Source organism: Stenella coeruleoalba (assembly GCF_951394435.1).
Source record: "Stenella coeruleoalba genome assembly, chromosome: 13".
In the NCBI taxonomy this organism is placed as follows: Eukaryota; Metazoa; Chordata; class Mammalia; order Artiodactyla; family Delphinidae; genus Stenella; species Stenella coeruleoalba.
This window is the reverse complement of record NC_137159.1, coordinates 33,749,213-33,765,881: the sequence shown is the minus strand read 5'-3', so window position 1 is coordinate 33,765,881 and position 16,669 is coordinate 33,749,213. Positions and strand designations below refer to the sequence as shown.

General features: G+C 35.9%; 1 protein-coding gene across 5 annotated transcripts in view; it reads left to right on the top strand.

The window, feature by feature from the left end:
* The window catches only part of LOC307196112 (uncharacterized protein), a 380,928-nt gene that overhangs the window by 284,690 nt on the left and 79,569 nt on the right, over positions 1 to 16,669 (top strand). For all 5 annotated transcript variants that reach the window (XR_013831036.1, XR_013831037.1, XM_079940846.1 and 2 more), the window contains one exon: positions 7,404 to 7,544. Coding sequence is in view for 3 of the 5 variants with exons in the window: in XM_079940846.1 (XP_079796972.1) it covers positions 7,404 to 7,544 (141 nt within the window). In the remaining 2 variants the exon portion in view is untranslated. The remainder of the gene's footprint in view (positions 1 to 7,403; positions 7,545 to 16,669) is intronic.

Genomic DNA, 16,669 nt, shown 5'->3' with positions numbered 1-16,669 from the left:
TATGTTATGTATAGATGTGTCTATTACCTATCATTCCCCACTGGAATATAATTTCCAGGAGAACAAGCACACTGTCTCAGTCACCACTGCATTAATGCTGGCAGGTGGTAGGGACCCAATATATATTTACTGAATGAATGAATGAATTTGTATAAAACCTCAAGTCTGTTTACATCAGGCTTGTTTACTCTCATTATCATATCGCTTAAAGTGAATTTTGTTCTGGGGCTTCCCTGGTGGCGCAGTGGTTGGGAGTCCGCCTGCCGATGCAGGGGACACGGGTTCGTGCCCCGGTCCGGGAGGATCCCACATGCCGCAGAGCGGCTGGGCCCGTGAGCCATGGCCGCTGAGCCTGCGCGTCCGGAGCCTGTGCTCCGCAACGGGAGAGGCCACAACAGAGAGAGGCTCACGTACCGCAAGAAAAAAAAAAAAAAAAAGTGAATTTTGTTCAAACAAGGTGATACAGGCCATGAGGAACAAGCAAGCTCTTCTCCCCGGGAATTCAAGAAACAGGAACTAGCCAAAGAGGGACACACGTGCTGGCCTCGGACACATTTCCTGGATGAGGGTAATGAGAAAGAAACGGCCATAGAAGCAAAACCTGGGATGTGAGTACCACTAAACACATCCCAGGTACAAGAAGTAGATGCAGTTGAAATGCCAAACCAGTGTGTAGATGGACCCTACGGGAGTCACTGAACACATCAGAGCCCTAAAGCCATCCTATAGGAGGTCATAATTCCATCTCAGTTTTACAGGCTTGTAAAGGAAATGTCTAGATTAAAGCAGCTTTCACACAAAAACACAAAGAATCTGTGTTTCTAGAGTCTGAGTAATGTTAAGTTTTGAGTGGTTTAGTGTCAAGACAGAGAAGCACAATGGGATTAATAGTTGAAAATGGCAGGTGGGGGGGCCCATCAAACTCGAGCATGAAGCTGGATCGTGTTTAGCCAGGGGTAACGGGGGCAAGAGGATTTACAAGCATTCCCAAGATCCCGAGATTGACATTTCTTTCAGAAGTTTCTTAGGTTTCCCTCATTTCTCAATATTGCAATTATTAAAAAGAAATAGCCACACAAGGGTTATTTTGACTGTCACTCAAACAATTAAATATTGTAATTCCAGAAGAGTTTATGTTCTGAAACTTGTTCGCAGAATACTCCTTCTAACATCAATTGATGTTAGTCACCAAAAGCCTGATTAATGAAAGGAGAGCCGTGGCATTGGCTGAGGAAGAACGTTGATCCGTAATTAGGGCATAAATGATCTTTCACTCTTCTGGCTGTAGATTATTTACTTTGGCTGGTACTGAGGATAACCTGATATATGACAAGATTTATGAAACTTGAACAAAACTTCCAAAGTATACACATGAGCGTTGCTGACCAGATGGAATCTCTCAGTACAGTGTGCATGGAAACAAAGCCACATATTTCCACGGTGCGACCAAAGAGTTGTGTTGTTAAAATTTTACTGTAAAAGCAAGCTTTTCTCATGTTAGCCCCCTTCTTAAATCACTTTCTGTTGACACTTGGTATTAGCAAGGATTATTGTTTACCCTGGATGGTATGGATGTATAGACTAAAACAGTGGCTCTGCTTACACGTGCCCATGTGTGTATGTGTATAGTCAGATATATATATATATACACACACATACATGGACATATATATTATGAATATACACATATTTGTACCTAACAAATACAAAATAAGGTTGACAAGTACAAAGTTTGTTCATACCAGCTCTTGGCAGGATATAAATAATCAAAGTGTGGCTTTTTAAATGAAATTGATTCTCATATTGAATGCAGAGAGTTGATTTTGTCTTTGAAAACAGAACCATTTTGTACAATGTCCTTTAGTGCTTAAGTTCTGAGTTTTTCCAACCTATTTTTATATACACCTAAGTTCTTGAATTTTGTTGTTGCTGTGGGGACTGACCTAATTTCCAGTTCATGGAGATATGCAGTCTCTGTGTCTGTGTGTGTATGTATTAATTGCCTGAAAACAGAAACCATGTTTTTTCTAGATTATATATTATTTCCATAGATTTAGTGTATCTTTTAGGAACACAGAGAATGTTAGTTAAGTATAGTAATGCCACTTTTCATTTCAACTGCTTCTATATTTTATTTAAAAATAGAGTAATTGCTCACCACTGTTTGTTACCATTATCCATTATATACAGTGTGAAGATGCTGTACCCATTTTAAATGTAAAGTTATCATTTGCTGGGACATCATGTTCTCATTTATACCCAGTCAACACTCATTGGGAAAAAAATGTTAAGTTTAATCATACCGTGCCTCATTGGAAGTAAAAATAATTACCTTTAATAGGTGATGCTATATCAGCTTTTTAAAACTCATATTTTTAAAACCAGGATTGAGACTCAATTGGAATTTTCTAGCCTGAATAAAAGTTCCAGAGAGTCATTTAAATGACTCCCCAGTTCCTGCTTCTTCCGTAATGTCTTCCAAGACTGAATGGGGAAATCCTTTTTAATTCATAAGACAAATCAATTGTTGGATGGAACGCTCAGCTCAAATTTTAAACATTACTCTTGTCAGCAATCCTAATGTTTACCCTGTATGTAAAAATAATACACAATATATATATGTATATATATAATTGAATCACTTTACTGTATACCTGAAACTAACACAGCATCATAAATCAACTATATGTCAACAAAATTTTTAAAAAATACACGATCCCCAAGAATTTAAGTCTAGATTTAATATTTTTAATTTAATTTAGTATTTTTTAATATTTTCCTTCTCTTGTCTATGTTCTACCTAAACATCTGTATTCATTTGAGGATTATCTGAGGGGAGAGAATTAATCTTTACCTAACATCAGAACAGATTTAACAACTCCATGCAATTCTTATCATCCCCTTTTCACAGATGATACAATTGAGGCTTAGAAAAGTTAAAATAAGTTTCCTAAAGTCATGCAACTAGAAAGTGGCATAACCAGAATTCAAATCTCTAATTAAGATTAAAAAATCAATCAGCCTTAAAATCTTTTAAACACCATACATATAAAATGGCTTCCACAGATCTCTTTACCATATCAAGAGTAATCATAAACAATTTCTGATCAGAAGAATGCTTTTGATATGATCACTTCTTTATTCATTTACTGACCTTAGCACTTCTACATTTACTAGGTTTGTAAGCCCATGGGGAGTGAAATGATGCATCGGTGAAATTAATCAATAAAGTGTTGGATCGGGGGGACCTCCAGGCAGAGAAGCTGCTACAGTGACATGCTCCAACTGGAACAAGAGCCACTGCAGAAATGTTCCCATAGTGCCACAGGGCAACACAGGCCCAAGATTGATGGAAGAAGCAGAGGGGCAAGGGAAGGAATAAAGGTGGAGCTTATGGAGCCGGTCCTCTTATGAGAGACCAGCACATTGCCCTGGCTAAGACCTTGGCCTGCCAACTGGCCACCTCGAAGTGAGGGCTCCTTTCAACAGGTTCCCTGGTCCTGGGAACGCAGTTTCATAGTGTTTACGGATGAGGTGTCTGGAGCCAGGCTGCTTGGATCTGAATTTCAATCCATCACTTATTATCTGCATGACATTTGCAAGTACTTTTAATGAGTGCCTCAGTTTCCTTACCTGTGCATGGGCATGAAACACTGAAATGAAGTGATGTGTATGGAATATGAAGAATGAAGTATAGCACAGAAGACAATTCTAAAACCACTACCTATTTTTGTTATTAAAAAAGCCTTTCCACTGCCTCTAGGACTAGCACCTTTGCTCCTTTTCTGGTGGTAAGTTCATCTTTGAAGGAAAAAAAAAGCATACATGCAAAAGATCCTCCCTCCTACTTCATGGCCCTGTACTTTAAGACTGTTATTCTCAATTAGCCAAATCTATTACATCTTTAAGAAGAAAGAAAGGGTAGGCCAGTTAGATTTGCATCAGGACTTAGTAATTGCGTCAATGTACTTACCTTTTAATTCTAACCTCAGTGGAAAGGCCAAAAATGGCCATTCATATACACAATCTGGACAAAACAGAACTTAGGTCCTCTCTCCAAAAAGCTAAGCAAGTTTCTGACAACCAAGGAAAGCTATGTTTCAATAAAATCATTTTAATGGAACCTGGAAAAGAAACAACTCAAAAAATTCAACAAATAGTAAAACAATAGACATTCATATATAATACACACACACAGATATTAAGAGACTCTATGACACATTTAACCTAAGTCTTTAGGATAAGGTTAAAATATTGCTCTTGTTGGCATTTGGGTATTATTACATGTGGTAAGAAAAGATTCAAGAATTTGGTTTGAAAAATACCCAGGTGTTAATGTGCTGGTTCAGTCAAGCGTGCCCCAGAGACCTGCCCCCCCTCCCCCAAAGGATGCAATACTGTTCTGGTCTAGTGTGTACCATCATCAATGTGACCTTTACAGAGGTGGCCTGAATAAGTCATCACTATAAAGCTCTTGGAATGAAAAGCACCCCATCAGTGCTTACTGTGCTTTGCATTTTTTATGACTCAAATCTTTTACCAGAGATGAGCAGCTTCTAAAGATATTAGAAGAGTGGTTTATAAATAGGAAGTAGCTATACTTGCAATTCATTGGTTTCGGAAAAATTGTAATTGCTACATGAATATCTGCGTAGCAGAAATATTAATTGAAACATTCACTAAATAACAGAAAAATAGCAGGCCTATAAATAACAATGCTACTTTAAGGACTGCAGGGGCTTATTTTTAGAAAACATGAAGGTATGGTTTTTGGTTCCTTCCTACAGGAAGACTAATAAAAATAAAACCCTCTCTTGGGATAGACTGCCATCATTCATGGTGTACCTTTTCATGTGTTGCCAGACCAGCAAATATCACTGACACCTCCGTCTTGGTGTGGTCCATCCCAACAAGACTGCCATTTTGTGTTTCTTCCTATTTAAGAAAAGCCCAGCCGTCTACATACAGCTGTTTTATCAGCTATAAAAGATAATTTTGTTGTATTAACTCCATAAATTTTTTAGAGCCAGCAAGGCTTCGACAGCATAATGGCTTAATTTTTCATTCTAATAATAACCGCCTGCCAGTTGAAATGAATAGGATCAAAACCAAACATTTCTGTTCTATAACATGATCCATGACAGATGTACTTCTTAGGAGGCCCTGGGCAGGGAAGTCCTGGCCCCTTTTCCAATTCACCCCATGGCAGTAAAAGCGTGAACACCAGGGAAAGGGTCTGACAGGAAAGGAGCTCAAGGGAAAGTGACCTGGTTGTCCTCTACACTTAAATCCGCAGTTGGCCGTAGGCCTGATTTAAGATGAGGCACGTTTTTAGATCTTGACACAGTGCTGTGTTGTTTCCCAGTTGCCGTCGTCTTCAGCTTTGACCAGCTCCCTGGAAAATTCTCATCGATTTCTTTCTCTCTTTTATGCCCCCTCTTTTATCATTATATGCATAAGAAAGTGAATAATTCAATTATTCACTTGTTTGTATAGATTTTTTGTTGTTGACAACTTAAAAGTGTTTCTTTTTAAATGCCAGAACAAATCTTGATACATTTAAGTGAAAATAAGGTCACGCAAGTTTGTGCCAACAAGCTACTCAGGCTTTATGCAGTTATTGATTTCTCTACCTAATGAAACTGAATATCAGCAATTTCTTTTTCATTTTTTATAAGGGAGATCACTTTCTGGAAGGAAAATTTAGTGAATTCAAGTGCAAATTTCCTATTTTTGGAATGCAGTGGATTTATTTTCATTAAGAAACCAATGTTTCATCTACTCTGATCTTTCCTATATGTCTTTTTTTGCAAAGGCCTGTGACCCTTTTTTAAACAATATGCAAAACATTTTTAAACTCTCTTCCTCATGAAATCATTACTCAGTGATTTTTCCTTTCTATTGTATATACTTTTCTACATTTTTCAGGTTTTTTAGTCCATTACCTTAACCACTGAGCCACAACCCTGTGTTTCCAAGTTTTCTAAGAAAGTATATTTTACTTCTAAAATTGGAGGGATACCTACATGTATAATCTTTTAAAATACCTTTCAAATTGTTTCACAATTTAATGCTATGCATGTGGAAATTTATAAAAGAAATCCTCAATATTAGTCATGAGTGAACTATTCACATTAAGGTGGGAGGACAGTAAAGGATCATGTTTAGGTCAACTGTTTTGAAACACCCAAATCACAGTAGAAGCAACAATTTTTAGGATGACTTTGAAAACTTTATAGTTCTCTCCATCCAAATATTAATCTTTACTATCAGTAACAATACTACAGAAAATATTGCCTGAGTGAAGGATGCACACACAGTTTATTTTCTCTGCTGTTTTTTTAAACTTTTTCTTCAAATTAATTTCAAACTCACAGAAAAATTCTAAGAATAGTTTAAAGAACTTCTGAATGTTCTCATCCAGATTTTCCAAGGTTTAACACTTTGCCACATTGCTTTATCATTCTCTCTGTAATATATCCTAATTTTTTCTGAACTATATGGGAGTAGCTGCATACATCATGCCCTTTAACCCCTAATCTGTTAGTGTTTGTTTCCTCAAAACAAGTTTTGAATCCAGAAATTTTCATACTGATATAATGCTGTTATCTAATATACAGTCTATATTTCAATTTCTTGAATTGTCCCAGTAATGTCCTTTATATCAATCTTTCCCAGTACAGGATGCAATCCAGGATCTCTTTAGTATCTTTTTTTTTTTTTTTTTTGCGGTACGCGGGCCTCTTACTGCTGCGGCCTCTCCCGTTGCAGAGCAACAGGCTCTGGACGCGCAGGCTCAGCGGCCATGGCTCACAGGCCCAGCCGCTCCGCGGCATGTGGGATCCTCCCGGACCGGGGCACGAACCCGCGTCCCCTGCATCGGCAGGCGGACTCTCAACCACTGCGCCACCAGGGAAGCCCTCTCTTTAGTATCTTTTAATCTAGAATAGTCCATCAGACTTTTTCTGTCTTTTATGCCTTTGACATTAAAAATACTTCAAAAATACAGAATGTTTTACAGAAAATCTCATTATTTGGGTTTTCCTGATGTGTCCTTCTTGTGAGTTTTAGCTGGAATACTACATAAGCAATGTTTCCATCCAGATTATTCTATCAGGAGGGATATGATGGCTGGGTGCCCTTTATCAATGATGTTAATTTGATTCCTTGGCTAAGGTACCTCTGCAGCAAACTTTCGTATTACAAGAGTTCAAGATTTGTCTGCAGGGTTGTTTTTTTTAATTTTTTTTCTTTTTTATTGAGACTAAGGGTGTATAGTCAAAGTACTACATTCAAAAGTTACCGACATTAGTTCTTTCCCCCTTAAGTGTAGCTGTTTTGTTTTTGTTTTTGTTTTTTTGCGGTACGCGGGCCTCTCACTGTTGTGGCCTCTCCCGTTGCAGAGCACAAGCTCCGGACGTGCAGGCTCAGCGGCCATGACCCACGGGCCCAGCCGCTCCGCGGCATGTGGGATCCTCCCAGACCGAGGCATGAACCCACGTCCCCTGCATCGGCAGGCAGACTCTCAACCACTGCGTCACCAGGTAAGCCCCCAGGTGTAGCTGTTTTTAAAAACAGAAGTTGAATTTTAAAATTTCTCCTTGCATTCAGTTTTAGGGATTTATCCCCTACTCTTAGTTTCATGTTATTTTATTTCTTTTGAATATGCAGAATATTTACTTGATTCCAAACGTCAAAATTATACAAAAAAATCTACTCAGAGAAAATTACTTTCTCCCATAAGAAATCAGTCCCATAAATTTCTGGTTTATCCTTTCCTATGTTTCTTTTAACAAAAATAAGTATGTTTTCTTATTTCTCCTTTCCTACATGAAGAGTAGCATGCTATAGAAACTTCTTTGCACTTTGCTTTTCTCCCCTTAATATATATTCAAATAAGTCTCTATCAGTTCATAGAGATTGTCTTCATCCTTTTTTAGAGTTGTATTGTACTCTGCTGTGTGGATGTACCATAGTTTATTCAATCAGTCTTCTTAGGCAATTTAGAATTGTCAGTAGTTTATAATTACGATTGGTGCTTGTTAGAAGTGTATCTTCAGGCTAAATTCCTAAAACTGGGATTTGAGGGTCTAAGACATTTGTAAATTTGTTAGATACTGTCAGATCCCCCTTTCAAAGGGTTGTCCCATTTTGCATTGCCACCAGTGGTGAATGAGAAAGGCTGTTTTCCAACAGTATATTGTCAACCTTTTAAATTGGTGCCTATCTAACCAGGTAAAAATAGTACTCTGTGTAGTTTTAAATTTGTATTTTCCTTTTATGAAAGAAGTTAAGCATCTTTTAATAGATTTGAGGGCCATTTTAATGTCTTTTTTTAAAAAAAAATTGTTTAGGCGCTTTGCTCATCTTGAATTTTTTCCCTCATTCTTTCTTTTTATTGAAATGTAGTTGATTTACAATGTTTTGTTAGTTTCAGGTATACTGCAAAGTGATTCAGTTATATGCATAACTGAATATATATATATTCTTCTTGAGATTCTTTTCCCTATAAGTTATTACAAAATATTAAGTATTGTTCCCTGTGTTGTACAGTAGGTCCTTGTTGGTTATCTATTTTATATATAGTAGTGTGTATCTGTTAATCCCAAACTCCTAATTTATCCTCCCCCCCTTTGCCCTTTGGTAACCATAAGTTTATTTTCTATGTCTGTGAATCTATTTCTGTTTTGCAAATAAGTTTGTTTGTATCATATTTTAGATTCCACATATAAGTGATATCATATGATATTTGTCTTTCTCTTTCCGACTTACTGCACTTAGAATGATAAACTCTAGGTCCATCCATGTTGCTGCAAATGACATTATTTCTTTTTTTATGAGTATTATTTCATTGTATATATGTACCACATCTTCTTTATCCATCCGTCAATGGACGTTTCATTCTTAAAATATTCTTTGGGGAATTCCCTGGTGATCCAGTGGTTAGGACTCGGTGCTTTCACTGTCGTGGCCGCAGGTTCAATCCCTGGTTGGGGGTGTAAGATCCCACAAGCCACAAGGTGCAGGCAAAAAGAAAATTAAAACGTTCTTTGTATAGTAAAACATTAGCCCTTTAGCTAAAATATGTCTTGCAGTATTGTTTCTGAATGTGTCACTTGTCTTTAGACAGATGCATACAAATGTTTTAATTATTTTTAATCTTTTATTGCTGGATTTTTGAATCATAGTTCTGAAGCTTTCCCCTAAACCTAAATTATATAAAGACACTTCCCTATGCTTTATGATCGATTTTTGTGTGCAGTTGACAACAGGGTACATTTTCCATTATCAGAGTGTAGTGTTTGATACAAATCCGTTAAGATCTTATTATTGATTACTTTGCTTACTTATGTTATCTTCTTACTTATTTTTTAATCCAGTTGACCTGTTTTACAATAAGGATGGTGTGTCAGGATATTCTATTATCAATGTTTCTATTTTTGTTTGATTCAGAGATACTCATAAGTGTCAAATCTACATTATGAATTACAGCTTTTTGGACTACAAAGATGTCATGTTTCATGTTTTTTGGCCTGATTCTCTTTATATGATTTCTCTTTATCTGATGTCAGGATTACAACCCCTGCTTTCTTCTTGTTTCCTTTGCCAGTTACACTTTTTTGCTTTTTTTCCCCTCCTTTTTGAATCATTCTATTTAGGTTTGTGTCAGCATAGAGTTAGGTTTTGCCTTATGAACCAACTTGTATGTCTTTTCCTTTTAGTGGGCTAATACAACCCATTCTCTTTCTTTATATGACTTTTATGTTTTATTTAAACTTTGTCATACTATTTTGTGTCATAATTACTGTGCATATTATTATATTTATTGTGGGTTTTTTTCTCTATGTGGTATTAATTTTTTCTCTTCTTTTCCTTTTTATTTCTTTTGTCATTAAGAAAGGATTTAATTTTCTTCTATTGGTTACTTTTGTATTTGTACCTTTTACAGTGCCTTTAACCCCCCATCTTAACCCTTTTCTAAATAGTTTCTCAGTTTTAAATTGTTTCCTCTGACTCCACTTATTTTCCATAAAGGAGAATTAATGACCTTATTCTACTTTCCTCTTTCTTTCTCCCTTTTCTTCACATTTTAAATTTGCATTCTTTCTATTTTTAGAGCATATAACATTTACATGCTATTATTCCAGAGATGTTCCCACTCTTATTTTATGGTTGCATCTATAATTGTGTATATTAAATAATCACCATTTGTCCTTTTACCTAAGCTTGCCCAGTCTTTTCTTGGTCAGATAAAGATCTAACTCCAGCAGATTCTTTAGGAAGAGTTTATGGGTAAATTATTACCTCATTCTTACATGTTTAAAACTTCTTTTTTCTATAATATTGGTACTTGAAAGACAGCTTAGCAGTATATAAAATCCTTGATATGAATTTCTTTATTTGAATGTCTTACATGCTGCTCCATTGCTGTGATGTTTGTATGCTACTCTTGAGAAATCTGAAATCAGCCTAACTGTTTAAAGTTTTAAATAATTTTTTCTTTGTCCTGAAGACCCTGAGGATATTTTTTTCTGTCTTTAAATTCTAGCAGTTTTACCAGGATATGTCTTAGAGTTGATCACATCAGATGGGTTTTCCCACATGCATGGTGGGTCCTTTTAATATGCACGTCTGCTTTCTTATTGGGGAGATTATACTTTAATTATTTTTGTGCCATTGTTTTGTTTTTCTTTCTCCAGGATTCAATTATACAGATGTTATTTTTTCTTTTTGTCCTCCATTTCAAGCACTTTTTCTATGACCTTTTTTACTTCATGTTATTTTCATTCTCTTCATAACTTTTCTGCTATTCTTCAATGTCTATTACATGATTTTTATTTGAATCTCTTCTCCCTTGATTACCTTGTAATTCATTCTTCATTTTTATGATGCTAAGATTATTTTGTTTAATTTCTTTCCCATGTATTATTTACATATATATCTCCAACTGCATGTTTGAGAATATTTAATTAAGTTGGGAGTATTGTGTTACAGTAGGTCTCCCTTGCTTCATGATTTTAGAAGGTGAAATTTTCATCTTCTGAAATATCCCAATTCTTAGTTTTTGTTTTTCATCTTAACATAGCTTTGTATAAAGTTGGTTCCTATTTCTAGGTAGTTGGACAGGGGCCCTCATTCAAAAGCTCCCTCTTCTGTCAGTATGAAAAAATGCAATTTTTAAATGGATGTTTTTGTTGGTTAGGGAGAAAGGGAAAGTTTGTCATATCTTAAGGTTCTCTGTCTTATCATCAGGGTCTTTAATTTTCCTCCTACTTTATTCTTTCTCTTCACTGCCATATTTCTAAGGGTCACACACTTTTTCTATTCTATGCAAAGTTCATAATATTCTCAGTTTCCTAGTAATAATGCTGAAAGTATGGGTCCTGTGTTGTCTGATTTGTACTCCTGTTTATCTTACTCATTTTGGAGGGAGGATGTGTAGAGAGCCACAGATTCAGGCTGCCACCGTTTTTTCTAAGAAAACTCTTTTGATTTGAATTGGATGCTTTGCCTAGAATGTGCTTTTAAATTTGGCATTTGATGTAAAAAGTACATTTTACTCCCTTTTATTCAATTGAAACTTCTAATACTGTTCTCTTCTGGCACATAATCAAAACATTTTGAAAGAAGCTTTGTGTTAATTTTTGCATATTCATCCTTCTCTCCAAATTTAAGTGTTCCTTTTTGAAATGAAACACACATTTCCTGACCCAGTCTGCAAAGGAAGATTATATACGGGCTTGTGTAATGTTTGCTTATTTCTTCTAAGAAGGTCTTTAGGAAGACTCATATTTTATATTTTAAAAAATTATTCTATCATTCTCCCCGTCCCCTGCATAAAGTCAGAATCAATATTAGAGCTACAGGAAATGTGTAAAGCTTGGGCATATATATTGTTAACATGAATGTAATGTTTTGCGCAACCCGCTACAAATGATCATTTGGAGGTAATTCCTTCCCTCATTGTTAACACTGCCAGAAACTTAAGCATAAGTCTGTGCTACTTGAAAAGAATAATCAACAACCATAGGAATAGCGAGAGGTAAACACAAAATAACAGTACAATAAACTAATATAGGTTTAAAGCTTCTCCTTCTTATTTGGTGAGAGTTTTTATCTATTACTGTTTTAAAAAATATACTCACAATGGATCAAGGAATATAGTTCCAGTCTCAAGTGGGTAAAACTAATACATATTACATTCAGAAAATTAAATTGAAATAGTGTCACAAAGTGAGTTTATGCTGATAAATCTTGGAAAATTTAGAGTTCAAGTTTTTTATGGTTTTCTGTCTGGTAAACATGTCTGAAACTTTAAGATCTTTGAGTAATAGACGATTTGGTAGACGTAAATATTTAGGAGCACGTATGCACTATTTTGAAGACATTGGTCAACTTGGTTCGACTTCGCAAATTATTTATTGTATAGAGAGTGGTGGTGACAAATATACATTGTGTATAAGCCCCTTGTGATTGAGTGGCCAATTCAGCTGAACACATACTCAAAAATAAAATAAATTCCTGAATTGTTAAATAGGGTCCTAAATAATATATCACACAGTAAATGTCTAAAAGACACTTTGTTCATTCATGTTATGCAGTTTAAAACCTCACCTAAGCTCTAGAAAGGCTTATTTTAGCAATATATTGAGCAGTAGGAATTGTGCATATGAAGACATTCTAGCACTGAAGAACTTGATGAAGTAGAAGATCCGTGAATTGAATAATGAGTAATGTATTTTATATTATAACAATTCCGATATCTCTGGAGGTTTGAGTAGCTTACTTCAGTATCTACCAACTCCAGTGTCATCTCTTTCATTTTACTTAGCTACTGTAAGTCTTGCAATTAGTCCACAGATAATTTTAGGTCTTATGGTACCAAATAAAGTAAAATCACAATCCAAGATGGAACACTTTGGTCATCAGGAATTCTGGTTATTTTTGTTGTTGCTGTTTTTAATTCAGAGTAATCACTTTCTGTTTCAATATTGTCACTGAAATTCTTTCTAAATATAAATCAGCTTAATATCTTCACTTAGTGAGAGAGAGAATATAAATAGATGTGTACCAAATACTAGGACATATATTGAAATTATTTCTTTATAAAAATTGTCCTGATCTTAGGATCTAGAACAGTACTTTACATAAAAAAAAACTTTTTTGATAAATATGTTGAGAGAATGAATGCATTATTAAGTATTGCTTCTCCATATAAATTGAATACAAAAGCAGTTAATTATTATCCTTGTTAGTAAACTTCTAGCTAATGGTATTTTAAGGTAATTAGCTCTAAATCCTCCCTACCGAAGAAAGAATGTTTTTATAACATCACACTTAGGATCACAATGCTTGCCAATTCATCGGGTTATGTGTGAAGTAAGGGATTTAGATAAGAATTTTAGGGCTCATTAACAATCTCCTATTCTAAGAATAATTAATCTTCTTATTGTGAATAATAACCAAGCTCACAAACTCTCTGAATTAATAAGAACCCTGGCATGAGGTGTGTATTAATACAGTGTGTAGTAGGTGTTAATTGATGGAATCCTGATGGGAAACAGATCTGTTCTTGTTGAAATGATATAATCCTTAGGATAGAAGATGGATGAAAGGGGAATTCCCCTTGTTAATAATGGGTAGCATTCTAAACCTGCTAATAGGTCATTTTTTTATATGGCACTTGAATGAATACCACTGGGAAATCCCAAATGATTTCAATTAAAGTGGCCATTAGGGAAGTCAATAATTATGATAGTATTTGAGAGGCAATTCTTTTGTAATATGATATAAAGGAAAAAAAGATATCATAAAAGCCTTTGGGACTCTGAGAGTGACAGGAAATATACAACAGTATTTATAAACATACATGGTAGGACATATTTGAGCATGGCTGTATTCACTGTGACTGCATCAAAATCCCTTAATTTGGTGATCCTGGGACATGTATGATTATAGGTGTCTGAGGTTAAGGAGTGTTTGGGGACAAAAGCAATGCCATGGGACAAAAGTTTTCTGTGCATGAGAGAAATCGAATAATGATAATCCCATGGAAGCAGAAAGTAACGTGGCAGAATTTGCTGAGATGTTTCTGTAAAGAACTCATGCTTCCATCCTTTTTTTTAATTGGAATATAATTCCTTTACAATGTTATGTTAGTTTCTGCTGTACAACAAAGTGAATCAGCTATATGTATACATATATCCCCTCTGTCTTTGACCTCCCTCCCACCCATCTAGGTCATCACAGAGCACTGAGCTGAGCTCCCTGTGCTATACAGCAGGTTCCCACTAACTAACTATTTTACACATGATAGTGTATTTATGTCAATCCTAATCTCCCAATTCATCCCACCCTTCCCTTTCCCCTCTGTGTCCACCCATCCATTCTCTATGCCTGCATCTCTATTCCTGCCCTGCAAATGGGTTGATCTGTACCATTTTTCTAAATTCTACATATAGGAGTTAATAAACATATTAGTTTTTCTCTTTCTGACTTACTTCACTCTGTATGACAGACTCTAGGTCCATCCACATCTCTACAAATGACCCAATTTCGTTCCGTTTTACGGCTCAGTAATATTCCATTGTATATACGTACCACATCTTTTTTTTTTATTTTTTATTTATTTATTTTTCTTAACATCTTTATTGGGGTATAATTGCTTTACAATGGTGTGTTAGTTTCTGCTTTATAACAAAGTGAATCAGTCATACATAAACATATGTTCCCATATGTCTTCCCTCTTTTTTTTTTTATAGTTTTTTTTTTAACATCTTTATTGGGGTATAATTGCTTTACAATGGTGTGTTAGTTTCTGCTTTATAACAAAGTGAATCAGTTATACATATACATATGTTCCCATATCTCTTCCCTCTTGCGTCTCCCTCCCTCCCACCCTCCCTATCCCACCCCTCCAGGCTGTGACAAAGCACCGAGCCAATATCCCTGTGCCATGCGGCTGCTTCCCACTAGCTATCTACCTTACTACGTTTGTTAGTGTGTATATGCCCATGACTCTCTCTCGCCCTGTCACAGCTCACCCTTCCCCCTCCCCATAACCTCAAGTCCATTCTCTAGGAGGTCTGCGTCTTTACTCCTGCTTTACCCCTAGGTTCTTCATGACATTTTTTTCCTTAAATTCCATATATATGTGTTAGCATACGGTATTTGTCTTTTTCTTTCTGACTTACTTCACTCTGTATGACAGACTCTAGGTCTATCCACCTCATTACAAATAGCTCAATTTCGTTTCTTTTTATGGCTGAGTTATATTCCATTGTATATATGTGCCACATCTTCTTTATCCATTCATCCGATGATGGGCACTTAGGTTGTTTCCATCTCCGGGCTATTGTAAATAGAGCTGCAATGAACATTTTGGTACGTGACTCTTTTTGAATTTTGGTTTTCTCAGGGTATATGCCCAGTAGTGGGATTGCTGGGTCATATGGTAGTTCTATTTGTAGTTTTTTAAGGAACCTCCATACTGTTCTCCATAGTGGCTGAACCAATTCACATTCCCACCAGCAGTGCAAGAGTGTTCCCTTTTCTCCACACCCTCTCCAGCATTTATTGTTTCTAGATTTTTTGATGATGGCCATTCTGACTGGTGTGAGATGATATCTCATTGTAGTTTTGATTTGCATTTCTCTAATGATTAATAATGTTGAGCATTCTTTCATGTGTTTGTTGGCAGTCTGTATATCTTCTTTGGAGAAATGTCTATTTAGGTCTTCTGCCCATTTTTGGACTGGGTTGTTTGTTTTCTTGTTATTGAGCTGCATGAGCTGCTTGTAAATTTTGGAGATTAATCCTTTGTCGGTTGCTTCATTTGCAAATATTTTCTCCCATTCTGAGGGTTGTCTTTTGGTCTTGTTTATGGTTTCCTTTGCTGTGCAAAAGCTTTGAAGTTTCATTAGGTCCCATTTGTTTATTTTTGTTTTTATTTCCATTACTCTAGGAGGTGGATCAGAAAGGATCTTGCTGTGATTTATGTCATAGAGTGTTCTGCCTATGTTTTCCTCTAAGAGTTTGATAGTTTCTGGCCTTACATTTAGGTCTTTAATCCATTTTGAGTTTATTTTTGTGTATGGTGTTAGGGAGTGATCTAATCTCTACTTTTACATGTACCTGTCCAGTTTTCCCAGCACCACTTATTGAAGAGGCTGTCCTTTCTCCACTGTACATTACTGCCACCTTTATCAAAGATAAGGTGTCCATATGTGCTTGGGTTTATCTCTGGGCTTTCTATCCTGTTCCATTGATCTAGCTTTCTGTTTTTGTGCCAGTACCATACCGTCTTGATAACTGTAGCTTTGTAGTATAGTCTGAAGTCAGGGCGCCTGATTCCTCCAGTTCCTTCTTTCGTTCTCAAGATTGCTTTGGCTATTCGGGGTCTTTTGTGTTTCCATACAAATTGCAAAATTTTTTGTTCTAGTTCTGTGAAAAATGCCAGTGGTAGTTTGATAGGGATTGCATTGAATCTATAGATTGCTTTGGGTAGTAGAGTCATTTTCACAATGTTGATTCTTCCAATCCAAGAACATGGTATATCGCTCCATCTATTTGTATCATCTTTAATTTCTTTCATCAGTGTCTTATAATTTTCTGCATACAGGTCTTTTGTCTCCTTAGGTAGGTTTATTCCTAGATATTTTATTCTTTT